Below are 13,488 nucleotides of genomic sequence, written 5' to 3'. Positions count from 1 at the left end.
TGAGGTTTTACAAAAAACAACAAAATTCTGTAAAGAAATTATCCTTCAATAAAAAAAAATTAAAAAAAAAATAAAAGGACCAGGAATCAGAAAATAAAAGCACTTGAGCAGAAATGAAAAAAAAAAGCAGAGACATTACTTTGCTGACAAAGGTCCATCCAGTCAAAGCTGTGGTTTTCCATAGATGTGAGAACTGGATGATAAAGAAAGCTGAGAGCCAAAGAACTGAAGCCTTTGAACTGTGATGCGGGAGATGACTCTTGAGAGTCCCTTGGACTGAATGGAGATCCAACCAGTCAATTCTAAAGGAAATCAGTCGTGAATATTCATTAGAAAACCTGATGCTGAAGCTGAAACTCCAATACTTTGGTTACCTGATGCAGAGAACTGACTCAGTAGAAAAGACCCCAATAGTGGGAAAGATTGAAGGCAGGAGGAGAAGGGAACGACAGAGGATGAGATGGTTGGATGGCATCACTGACTTGATGGACATGAGTTTGAGCAGGCTCTGGGAGTTGGTGATGGACAGGGAAGCCTGGTGTGCTGCAGTCCATGGGGTTACACTGCATGGGGTCAGACATGACTGAGAGACTGAACTGAACTGATCAGATGGATATTTGATTGCTACAACAGCAGAACTGGTTGGTTACAACAGAGATCTCATAATTCACAAACCCAAAACTATTTACAATCTGGCCCTTTGTAGGAAAAGTTTGCCAACATCTGCTCTACTTGGCTAAACATAAAGTCAAGAGCATCCTTCAACATATGGAACAAAGCATGAAAACCATATTTGTGAATTAGAATGTGTAAGTAACCACAGATCTGAAAGCTAATTGCTGCTTGTAAAAAGCATTACCGAAAAACTGAAATACCGAAATACCAAAGCAGAACAAGTGAAAAGGTAGATTCGGGATACAAACAGATAAAGAAGTATGATGTTAACAAATGTACTGATTATAGGGCAGAATAGCTTGAAAACTGTCATATACTCATAGTGAGAAAACAATCATATCATTATACAAAATGTCTGATTTGTGCTCTTATTTGGGAACAGAAAAGGGCGGGCTGATATAACCTTTGATTTATATACCTTTAATATTTAATATAAAATTTCCTCTTTCTTTTCAAAGAAGTGTGTCAGTGAGAACAAACAGACTCACCATCTGTGTGGGAAGGTCCGTTCACACCGAGTGTGAACACTCAGTGATGTATAATAACGATGGGAAGAAATTTTCACATGTTGAGGTGTGGGAAATCATTCTGGCTTAGGCATAATTTAAGTAGAACTTTAGGCAAACCAAAACAGCTTGTTTGAAGCCTGTTAAACATGTATGGTACATTTGCTTGAACCATTAAAAAGAAGAATGCATTTGAAAATCAAAATGGAGTAACTATGGATCAGACATTCAAAATGTACCTGGGTGACCATTGTGGATGTAGTTTCAGGCACATTCCTGTAATACTAACAACTTGAATTTTGTGAATATTATCAAACTCAAGGATAACAGCAGCTATTCTCCACACAATATCTACTAGCAGCTACCAACTGCAGCCTCATAATCTCAAATTCTCTCCTTGTAACTCTGCAACCATTTTGGACCCCAACCAACCCTTGCTTAGCAAGCATCTTCTTGCCAGTTACAACCCTAATTCATGACAAAAATTTAACTTATTTTGCACTTTTTAAAAGCCTTTATAAGCCTCCCATATTTGTAGTTCATGGAACAAAATTCAAGTGTTTTTTGAATTGTTTTTTTGAAAAGTGTTTTTGAATTGAAATGTATCTCCTGGGCTATAATCTTCATTTAGGACAATTAAACTAGATTCTGTTCCTGTCACAGACTGTTCACTGATTATTTTTGTCCTCAGTATTCCGATGGTCCTTGTTTTGGTTCAAGATGGCGGCTTAGCGGGTTTTGGACTCCCCTCTTCCCGTGGACACATTCCGTCTACAGTTGTGGAACAACTTCCTCTGAAAACAGCCTAAAAACTGGCTGAGGAACTCCTATGCGTCAGGCCAAGGAGAGAAAAGCCACCAGATAGCTGGTAGGAGAGGCTGGGGCACAATCTGGCCATAAATCCCCTCCCCTACCACTGCACAGCGACGCATCCTGTCAGGAGGGAACTCAAAACCCAGAACTTCTAAGGAGCAAAGGGTTTGAACCTCACACCAGGCACCACCAGATTTTAAGCCCTGCAGCACCTGAATGGCACACTTCCAACATGGCTGGTTTTGCAAACCACGGAGCCATTTCCACAGAACACCTGAGAATGGACCCTTAAAGAGCACCAGCTTGAACTCACCTGCCCCGGGGCTCAGCTCTGAAGCAGCAGATCCAGGGCCACCCAGAAGGTGTAATAGAAGCTCATTTGCGTTGTGCTTGTCTTGGAGGGTGGCCTGAGGGTCAGGCAGCTGGTCTGACAGGGGTGGGCAGGCCTGTGGGTCGCCCTCCTGGAGCGAGACTGGCGGCGCCATCTTCATCTCTGCCTGCGCTCCAGATGCTGGGATTTCCCCGGAAGCTTTCACCTGAGGCTGCTGCCCTGGTCTCTGCGGCTGCTGCCCAGGGGTCACCACTAGATTACCTGGGTCTAAGGGCCGAGGGCCTTGCGTTCCTGGGTTTCGCAGGACCATTAACAACTGGAGAGACAGTTCTTAGCTGGCTACCACCTCCAGGGAACTGGACAGAAGAAGACTGCCCAACCCCAGTCTTTCTGTGATGATCTTGTCCTGGAGTTTCGGCCTGAGGGGCAGCTTTAGGTTTGGTTCCTGGCCGGGGGTGGGGAGGGGGGGGTTGTCTGTGATGGACTTGCCTCCGGGAACCTAGGCGAATGCAGGGTGTCTTTCTGCTCTCCCTCTGCCTCACTGCGGCTCACTGATATCTTTCAGATAGGAGGTTATACACCCATCTGGAACCCCCGTTTTTTGCAACTGACACCTCTAGATTGCTTGGCTCTTGTGGATAGTGGGACTTAGGCTGTGGCCCTTCACGTCTGTATCTATTTGCATACTTCACTCTCCTAGTCTCCAGACTTAAATTAACATCATTATAGGATTACTCTGGCTGCTGCATTGTAAAAACACTTCAGAGTTTCAAGGATGAAATTAGGAAGATTATTAGAAGCCATTACACTAAGCCAGACAAAAGATGATGGTGACTTAGATCAAGCTTATAAACATAAAGGTAGTGAGAGCTGCTTATATTCTGGATATATTGACATGATGCATAGTGAAATGTCCAGCACTGCTAATAACCCTGTCTATTTGGAGATTGTGAAATAGTGAAATTTTTATATAAAAGTAAACAAAAAGACTCAAATCTCCAAAATTATGAACATTGGTGATAGAGTAAATGTACATTTAGTCACCAAATTTAATAAGGACTCAAGAATAAAGAGGCATTGGAAACTTCAAGGAGGGAATCCGAGGGAGGTAAACATATAATCCTTAAATCTACAGAACTCAATATCACAAAGAGTGATACATGCAGAAAACGTTATCACAACCCAGTAGTAATTTTTTTTGACACATGATATATATCATAAGGCATATACTGGCCACTTATACTACAATAAATGGCAAATAGTGTAAGGAAATCATGCTTTTTTGGAGTTATATGTATTTATTCTGCCAAGACATCTAGACCTATAGTAGAAACGTGTGCTTAACTGAAGACCCCAGAGGTGAACAGTGTAATATTACAGTCAAGTATCAGTTATACCTCTGTTTAAGAAAGGTATAGTTATGGCTCCCTAGCCTCTCTTTATAGGTTTATAGCCAGGGTGAATTAAACAGTCAGAAATATGTAGCTCTGAAAGTACAGATTTATTTTGTATAATTGTCAACACTATTCTTGAGCTAATCTGCTGCCATTGAATCTACAAATTACCAGAAAGTTCACCAAAAAGAAATTGCAAATGATTCCCAATTCCACCCATGACCAACAAAAATTCCTATACATACTCAGAGTTTTATAGGACTGACTGAGGAGGTGAAAGCATTTAACACAGTATTTGGATGATTCCATGGATGTTTGAATTAAAGACACATGAAGAACCATGACATTTCATCAATACTCTCCAAAAGCTGAAAGAAGATATACTACAATCTAAAATATAAGAGAAAGCACACTGGAGTGTCAACAAATGAAATAGTATAATCAAAGGAAATATAACAGTAAGGGATCTGTACATTGGATACACAAGCAAATTAGTGCAAATGTCATGCAGTAAGACCTAGTATAGCCAAAAATAAATAATATCATTAAAGTTTCTGTGACTCTTTAACATTTGCTGTCTAAACATAATCATTTGTTTTGAAGATTTACATAGATTTGGTCTTCTAGAAGAAATTTCCATGCATTTCAAGTTTGTAGTTGAAGAAAAAAGGATGAGTGTCCTACTAATAAACCCGTAGAAATAAACCAGTAACTATATAAAGTGAATTTCTGGTCCAGCCCACATGATACATCAGTGCATATTCAAGTCATCAAAGACATGCTTTTGAGAATTCAACATCTCCCTAGTTTGTCTATCCCCATGCCTTATCAATTTGACTTCTCTGTTTCCAAAGGAACTTTCTAGTTCTTTATTTCAGCTTATGTCCACTTGTCTGTTACTCTGTGAAAGTAAGATACAGATGTTGTCAAGGACTGTTCTATATATATCCTTACTGTCCTTGAAGCAAGCAACAAAATTAACTTGTCCCTTCCTTTCTACTTTCCCCTTAATATCCCTGGGTTCCTAAATATGTTATTTTTCTCTCAACCTTATCTACATCTATTTGACAAACTGATAACTGCAATTAGGGAGAAAGAAACAAGTAAATTCCTAACATGCATAGAACATAGCAAAATGATTAATTTCCCTTTAATACCATTAGAGCAGTTTTTCTACAATCACAGTTGAAAACAACGATAGATTAGTAATGAGACGTGCAGATAGGATCAGGTTTCTTCTCAGGAAGAGAATTTACCAGTCTGTCCTTCTCCAAATTCTGTGTGCACCATTTGGTTTTAGTCCCAATAAATACTGTAGAGAACCAGTTTCTAGAGGATTTATTCCTTTTTTAACTTCCCTGTAAATACAGAAATTGAACAGTGTAAGTGGTCTTAACTTCTATGGGTTATTAGTTTCCCCTGTACTCCTTTTAGAAAGATTAATGAGATAAAAAGTAAATAAACTCTGTTCTAATGTATCACCTGAACCCCCCAAGTGTCTTCCCTCTGCTAAAGACACTGTGTTGTGCTGACCCTGACTCTCTATTATGGCTTTGATTTTACTCTGAAAGCCTAAGACACATGTGTATGACCAGATAAAAGTCAAAGTCAGTTATTTGCTTTTGTCCACAATCTATGCTGCTGCTACTGCTAAGTCGCTTCAGTCATGTCTGACTCTGTGCGACCCCATAGACAGAAGCCCACCAGGCTCCACCGTCACTGGGATTCTCCAGGCAAGAACACTGGAGTGGGTTGCCATTTCCTTCTCCAATGCATGAAAATGAAAAGTGAAAGGGAAGTCGCTCAGTTGTGTCGGACACTTAGCGACCCCATGGACTACAGCCTACTAGGCTCCTCCCTCCATGTGAGTTTCTAGGCAAGAGTACTGGAGTGGGGTGCCATTGCCTTCTCCACAATCTGTAGCTCCTTATTTATTCTCTGATATGATCTGTTCCCTCTTTCCTATATTATTGACTATTTAACCACAACCAAAAAATTATTTGATATCTGCAAATGAAGATTCTGTCACTAAGACTATTTTTATGAAACTGAATTTAATAGATCAAGTTCAATTTTTTCTTCTTGTTATCTGGACTGGGTATTTTTAGAGCATCGTCTCTGGGAATTTTATCTGTCAATTCTTACTCACTCACTGGTGGTTTAAAAGGAGGTAGAAATGAGTGGAGTGTGAAGACATGAATCAAAATCTGTGGAGTGTGAAGACATTTAATTAAAATCATCTGGATTTCACCATAAATTTCACTCAATCTAAGCATCCACACTGCTGAATAAGCAGGAGAAAATACTCCAACCTCCTTCACATTAAAAAATGGCACTGGAAAAAATAATAGGTTCATATTGGGCAGTCAGAGTACTTGGGGTCTAAAGGGTGAGGAAGAGTCAGTAAGGGAGATGGTGATGTATTCATAATATTTCTAGCAGAAGAAACAGCAAAGTCCTAGACTCAGGAGAGAGCTGTGTCTCTTCTACTCTTCAAAACCTGCTCAAAGTTCTCCAGTTCCACAGTCCTACCAGGATTGAGTCCCAGCAATGTATTGATTATTCCATGTCTTTCTGCCACCGTTAGGGTCTTCATTCAAATGAACTTAGCAAGAAAGTGTGCATAAAAATAAAATCAATGAAAAATTTACTTAAAAAAGGAATGATTCCTTTGAATATGCTCTTTTCAAAAGGGAGTCTTCCAGTACATATGAAACAATGTTCAGCATAAATATTGATATGAATTAGTGATGAAATTTATTAAAATGCAGGAAACAATCATAATTCACTTTGAAATGTATCAAAAATGTATTGATAAATGGCTAGATGCATGGCAAAGCATCTGTTTACCTGTTTTATTGACATGTAATTGACATATAACATTGTGTATGTTTTTAATATGTATACATATCACATTTATCTAAGGTACAACATGGCAAAGAGATGGGGAAACAACGGAAACAATGACAGACTTTATTTTCTTGGGCTCCATAATCATTGCAGATGGTGACTGCAGCCATGAAATTAAAAGACATCTGCTCCTTGGAAGAAAAGCTATGACCAACCTAGACAGCATATTAAAAAGCAGAGAGACATTACTTTGCCAACAAAGATCTGTCTAGTCAAAGCTACGGTTTTTCCATTAGTCATGTATGGATGTGAGAGTTGGACTATAAAGAAAGCTGAGCGCCGAAGAATTGATGCTTTTGAGCTGTGGTGTTGGAGAAGACACTTGAGAGTCCCTTGAACTGCAAGGAGATCCAATCAGTCCATCCTAAAGGAAATCAGTCCTGAATATTCATTGGAAGGACTGCTGTTGAAGCTGAACTCCAATCCTTTGGCCACCTGATGCGAAGAACTGACTCACTGGAAAAGCCCCTGATGCTGGGAAAGATTGAAGGCAGGAGGAGAAGGGGACAACAGAGGATGAGATGGTTGGATTGTATCACGGACTCAATAGACATGAGTTTGAGCAAGCTTCGGGAGTTGTTGATGGACAGGGAAGCCTAGCATGCTGCATGGCGTCACAAAGAATTGGACACGACTGAGTGACTGAACTGAACTGAACTGATACAACATCATTTGACATATGTATATATTGCAAAATGGTTATCACATAAATTTAATTAAATCTATCACTCTTCCTGAAAGCAATAGTTCCCAACTAAAGTAATATTTTGTCCCTTAAACTACTGTCTGGCTTTGTTTTTTTCTTCCCTAAAAAGAGTTCTATTTTTGAAATAAACTTAGTTTTTTGGTCATTAAATGAATGATTGAAACTGTATTAGAAGTATTGTAGCCCCCCAAAAATTAACAGTGCAAGGTAATAAGATATATATTTGTTTTTATTTATATTTGTTTTTATTTGTCAGTGGGAAAAAAGAATAAGTTTGTCCTATGATAAAATGTATACTTATTCCAGAATCAAAAAGAGGATAGATTTGTCTGAAGAGATAAAACAGAATGGAGATTGAAAGTTGTAAAAAGTTCAAGAAATCAATTCTTTTTGCTTTGCTTTTTAAATATGTATATATAAATATGAATAAATTGATATATAAGTTCAGTTCGGTCACTCAGTCATGTTTGACTCTTTGAGACCCCATGCACCACAGCACCCCAGGCCTCCCCTGTCCATCACCAATTCCCCGAGTTTATTCAAACTCATGTCCATTGGGTTGGTGATGACATCCAACCACCTCATCCTCTGTTGTCCCCTTCTCCTCCTGCCTTCAATCTTTCCCAGCATCAGGGTCTCTTCAAATGAGTCAGTTCTTCACATCAGGTGGCCAAAATATTGGAGTTCAGCTTCAACATCAGCCCTTCCAATGAATATTCAGGACTGATTTCCTTTAGAATGGATTGGTTGGATCTTCTTGCAGTCCAAGGGACTCTCAAGCGTCTTCTCCAACACCACATTTCAAAAGCATCAGTTCTTCAGCACTCAGCTTTCTTTATAGTCCAAATTTTACATCCATACATGACTATTGGAAAAACCATAGTTTTGACTAGATGGAACTTTGCTGGCAAAGTAACGTCTCTGCTTTTTAATATGCTGTCTAGGATGGTCATAACTTTTCTTCCAAGGAGCAAGTGTCTTTTAATTTCATGGCTGCAGTCACCATCTGCAGTGATTTTGGAGTCCAAAAAAGTAAAAGTCTGTCACTGTTTCCACTGTTTCCCCATCTATTTGCCATGAAGTTATGGGACCAGATGCCAGGATCTTAGTTTTCTGAATGTTGAGTTTTAAGCCAACTATGAATAAATACAAATATATGAATATAAATATACATAAATGATATAAAGTAAATATTTTGGCAAAGTTTACATAGCTCAGATTTGATAGGTTTATATTTTAAAATTTAGTAATGCTTTGCCACCACGTACTATATTGAAGGAAGACAAAATTTGGTTTTCTCTGTTAGGATAACATAACAAATTTATTTTTGTGTATTTGTTTTGCTCTTGACTAAAAGCAGTAAATCTTGTCCTTTATGTAGATGTAATATTCCTAGTTAGCATAGATGCTTTAGCTCATATGAATAACTCCTTTGTGGCTTATGCTGACTCTATATGTTCCATTACTTAAAAATATAGTTAATTGCCTATGAAAGAGCTAAAGTCCCATCTATTATTTATTTTAAATCTGTTTTAACACTTATTAAGAGGTAACCTACAGTCATTCTTATTTTCAGATACCTACACTACCTGCACTACTGATGTGAATTGATTTTTGTCCACCAGACATCTTGAAATCCTAAGCCTCAATATCTATAAATGTGATCATACTTGGAAATAGGTATTTTAGATGTAGTGAAGTTCAAGTTCAGTCATCTTGAACTGGGGGATTGGGAGAAACTTCTCCCTGTTCTGAAGGCCTTAAAGAAACCTTCCCTGGTAGGTATTTCTAAGAATTACTTCTTATTCTTATTCCTTAGGAATTTAGACTCAAGATTATTATAATCTTTGTCTTACAAATACCTTATCTGCAACTATCTCTTTTCAAAAGTGAATTTCCCTCCCTCCTAATCAAAAGACAAAGTGAATTCAATGTAAGGGTATAATCAAGTCAATGTAGGACAAACAAGAGCTTTTCTCTGAGTCTGACCATCAGTAATGAGCATCAGTAAACACTAGGGGCTCTTATAATACAGTAATTAGTCAAGAGATCTCTTGTTATTTACTAGCTGTTTGCATACCCTCCTCATTGCCATCTTCACTTCTTGATTTCTGAATGTGTAAATAACAGGATTCAGGAAAGGAGTAAGAACTGCATCAAAGAATGCCAGAAACTTATCCAGATGTGTGGAGGGAAATGGCCACACATAGAAAAATATCAAAGGACCAAAGAACAAGACTACTACAGTGATGTGAGCTGAAAGAGTGGATAGAGCCTTGGATGAACTACCTGAAGAGTGTTTCTGAACAGTGAGAATGATGACAATATAGGAAATGATCAGAATGAAGAAGGAGCCAACAGAGATGAATCCACTGTTGGCTGTGACCATGAATTCTAGCTGGTAGGTGTCTATGCAGGCAAGTTTGATCAACCGAGGAAGGTCACAGTAAAAGCTGTCCAACACATTAGGGCCACAGAAGGGTAAGTTCACAACAAAAGCCAGTTGAACCATGGAGTGGATAAGGCCAATCATCCAGGCAGCCACTAAAAAGAAAACACACATTCTTGGGCTCATGATGGTCAGATAGTGGAGAGGCTTACATATGGCAACATATCTGTCAAAGGCCATGGCGATGAGCAGCACCATCTCCACAGCACCGATGACATGAATGAAGAAGATTTGAGTAATGCAGCCACTAAAGGAGATGACTTTATCCTTTCTGAAAAGGTCATAGATCATCTTGGGGGAGCAGACAGAAGAAACTCCCATGTCAATGAAGGAGAGGTTGGCCAATAGAAAGTACATGGGAGAGTGTAAGTGAGGGTCAGAAGACACAGTGAGAATAATGAGGGAGTTTCCCATCATGCTTGCCATGTAAAATGCGGAGGAGAACACAGAGAGGAGAAGCTGTATTTCCCAGGAGTTGGTGATTCCCAGGAATACAAACTCTGACACCACAGAGTGATTTGCTCCATACATTGGCGTTGTACACTTTGCTACCTGAAGGAAGTTAATAGATGAAAATTTAAAATATAATAATTATTTTAATAAATTAGAAGAGAGGTTAAAGTTATGAATGGCTGTTTCTACTTTAGCATTAAAGTGACCTCCCAGCCTTTGCAATGTGATCACACAAAAAATTGGTGACTCTTATGTGCTGTTGTTTTTCTACCACCAAGTTTTCTCTGCATTTAATACTGTCTACTGCCATTCAGGGTGGATACAATGATATTATGCATGAGGTACAAAATTGTTAGCAAGAGTAACAGGAATTCAAGCCCAAACCTTTTGATTTTGGGTTTAAAACCAATATGATCTGGCTCCAGTCACATAGAACTAATCAGTATTGTGATCCCTTCCAAGCCTATGAACTTTCCTCTGGCCCCACCTGTGGGAATATATTCATCTTCAGTATTACTTAAATGTTTACCACATCTACAAAGTTTTGCTTTATTATTACTAGCATTTATTTTATTACAGTTTTATTGTAGTGAGTTGATTGCTATTCTAAATTACCAAGTAGACTCTAAGATTTTTGAAGGCAGAGATTTTGACTCATTCATATTTGAACTCCCTGAACCAAAGAAAAAGCAGTGCACACAGAGAGGTGTAGGTGCATGAACTGTCTGTTATCAGTTTCTATATTAAGTACAGAGTTTGTGAGTGAGTACTTAAAAACTTTTCTAGCAGTTTGATATACAGTGATCCCAAGTTGCTGATTCTGTTTTTCACAAAAGTAACAGCCTATGAAAGACTAGAAATTAAAGGAAAAATCTTATCCTATGACACAGATACTTTGAGAAACACTGCTTTAGGTTACTTAGCACATGATCTGAAAATCTCAAAACTATGAAATGCATAATGCAGTGAAAACTATTGTATACAAATCTGCATATAAGGACTAATCATATTATCCTGTAATTATTTACTCTTATTTAGGACCCCCCAGATGGTGCTAAAGAACCCGCCTGCCAATGCAGGAGACGTAAAGAAATGTGGGTTCAATCCCTAGGTCAGAAGATCCCCTAAAGGAAGGCATGGCAACCCACTCTAGTGTTCTTGCCTGGAGAATCCCTTGGACAGAGGAGCCTGGCGGGATACAGTCCATGGGGTTGCAAAGAGTCAGACATGACTGAAGTGACTTAGCATGCAGACATGCATGTCTTAGCAAGAGGAATGTGAGTGTTGGATTTAGATCACAGGATTTATACTAATGTCCAACCACTGACAACTTAGTGTTAGGCAAGTTACTTAAACTCTTTGAGCCTCAGTTTATTTATCTATGAAATTGTAATTGGTAAAATAACTAATACATCTTAATCATATGGCTATATTAAGTATTCAGTAAACATTATGTTTCCTTCCCTATATTTCACTTGCCCATCAGTCTAACTCTCTATTTCAGTTGCCCCTACAACTTTCAACATGTGAGACATAATAAATAAATAGGAAAGTAAAATACTGTTGACCAGCAGGGAGTATCAGACTTTCATATCAGAAAATATATTTCAGTAAAGAACTATGATAAATACAATATTCACATTTTCTGCAGTAGATTTAAATTATCTTGTATACATTTAATTGATTTGCTCTCAAAGTGAAAGAAAGTGAAAGTGTTAGTTGCTCAGTGGTGTCTGACTCTTTGTGACCCCATGAACTATAGCCCGTCAAGATCCTCTGTCTATGGGATTTCCCAGGCAAAAATACTGGAGTGGGTTGCTATTTCCTTCTCCAGGAGATCTTCCTGACCCAGGGATCAAAATCCAGGTCTCTTGCATTGCAGGCAGATTCTTTACCATCCCCAAGTATAATTTGTTATTTGTTCAATTTCTCCTTCCCAATGAGGCTGCAAGCTCTGCTGAGTTAAGGATCACATCTGTCTTCTTCAATCCAATATAGCAAAATTTAGATCACAAATAAATATGTGCTGAAAGAGTGAATAAAATGTATTTGCTTGCATTAGAGACTGACCATGTGAAGAAAAAAGGAAAGGTCAAGAGTGTGTGGATTTCAATAAGCTGAAAAATTTTAAAGAAAACCAAAAGTAGGAATAGGACTAAAAGGAATCTTCAGTATAGTCAGAAGTACTGAAATTAATGAGGTCAGCTTTGGGACCTACAGATAAAATCAATATCCATAATTTAGAAATTTTGAAGTCATTGTAAATTAAGAAGTACATATCCAAATGTGTTAAATAACCTGACCCAAACCATAAATTTACTTAGAGTTTATATTAAAACCCCAAGCAACTGACTCCAAGATCTTTTCTGTGTCTAGTTCCCTATTTTCTTTTCATTGCTCATGACTACCTGAATAAAAACATGTGATGGGGTAATGGTAGAAACTGTTGGAGAAAATAAACCCCTCTCATGGCTGATGACTGCCATTTACTAACATACTGATAGCTGCTACCTTGGTGATCATGATTATTCATCCCTGAGAATGATCTGTTATCTAATTTATGTACCTCAGTGTCTTGGAAAACTTGGCAGTTTGTTGAAACATTTGTTCTTACTGTATTTGTTCAAGCAAATACTTTATTTGGAGCAGAAGTCTTTTTGGATGGACTGGCAATATAAAATTCCAGTTTAATCAGTTCCACTCAATCGTTCTTTCTTCATAGGTTTGTAAAACCCCTGAACACGGTCCAAGATGACCTGACTACTTAAAAAACTCCATAAAGTTGCCTGTATCCCAGTTCTATCTCCTTCATGAAATCACTCTTGATTCCTCCAACCTGAGTAGTTTTCTGATTCCAGTTTTTCATTTAACCTCTCTGAATGGAGTATAATACAATTCTACCTTTCATATTTCTTTATAAGCTTGGAAGAGTGTTAGAGAACATAACAGGTCTTCAGTAAAAAGCTTGAGTGCCCGATTCAAGTCAAAGTATATTGAGGTCAATCACCAACCTCAGTGTGGATGCACAGAATCTAGATTCGTTCTAGGACTTATTAAAAATAGGCTGTGTGTATGACTACATCATTCAAATCTGTCTCTATTTTCGCTTTTACAAAATCTTACAGCAGTTATTCCTATTACTGTTAAAAGCTTCATTGGATAATGAAATGAATATAGGCTTCATTATCTGAAAAACCACATTTCACATTCTGTCACTTAATTACCTGTTGAATATGGTAACATACCTTTTA

The 13,488-nt window shown here is 38.2% G+C and overlaps 1 protein-coding gene across 1 annotated transcript; it reads right to left on the bottom strand.

The window, feature by feature from the left end:
• Positions 1-9,373: 9,373 nt before the first annotated feature.
• On the bottom strand, positions 9,374-10,315 carry LOC139035485 (olfactory receptor 4F3/4F16/4F29-like). The gene has a single exon (XM_070468525.1). It carries the CDS (start codon positions 10,313-10,315, stop codon positions 9,374-9,376), a length of 942 nt encoding a protein of 313 aa, XP_070324626.1.
• Between the last annotated feature and the right edge of the window lie 3,173 nt (positions 10,316-13,488).

This window comes from Odocoileus virginianus, chromosome 6, assembly GCF_023699985.2.
Source record: "Odocoileus virginianus isolate 20LAN1187 ecotype Illinois chromosome 6, Ovbor_1.2, whole genome shotgun sequence".
Classification (NCBI taxonomy): Eukaryota; Metazoa; Chordata; class Mammalia; order Artiodactyla; family Cervidae; genus Odocoileus; species Odocoileus virginianus.
Note: the sequence above shows the minus strand (reverse complement) of the source record. Positions and strands in the feature narration are given on the sequence as shown.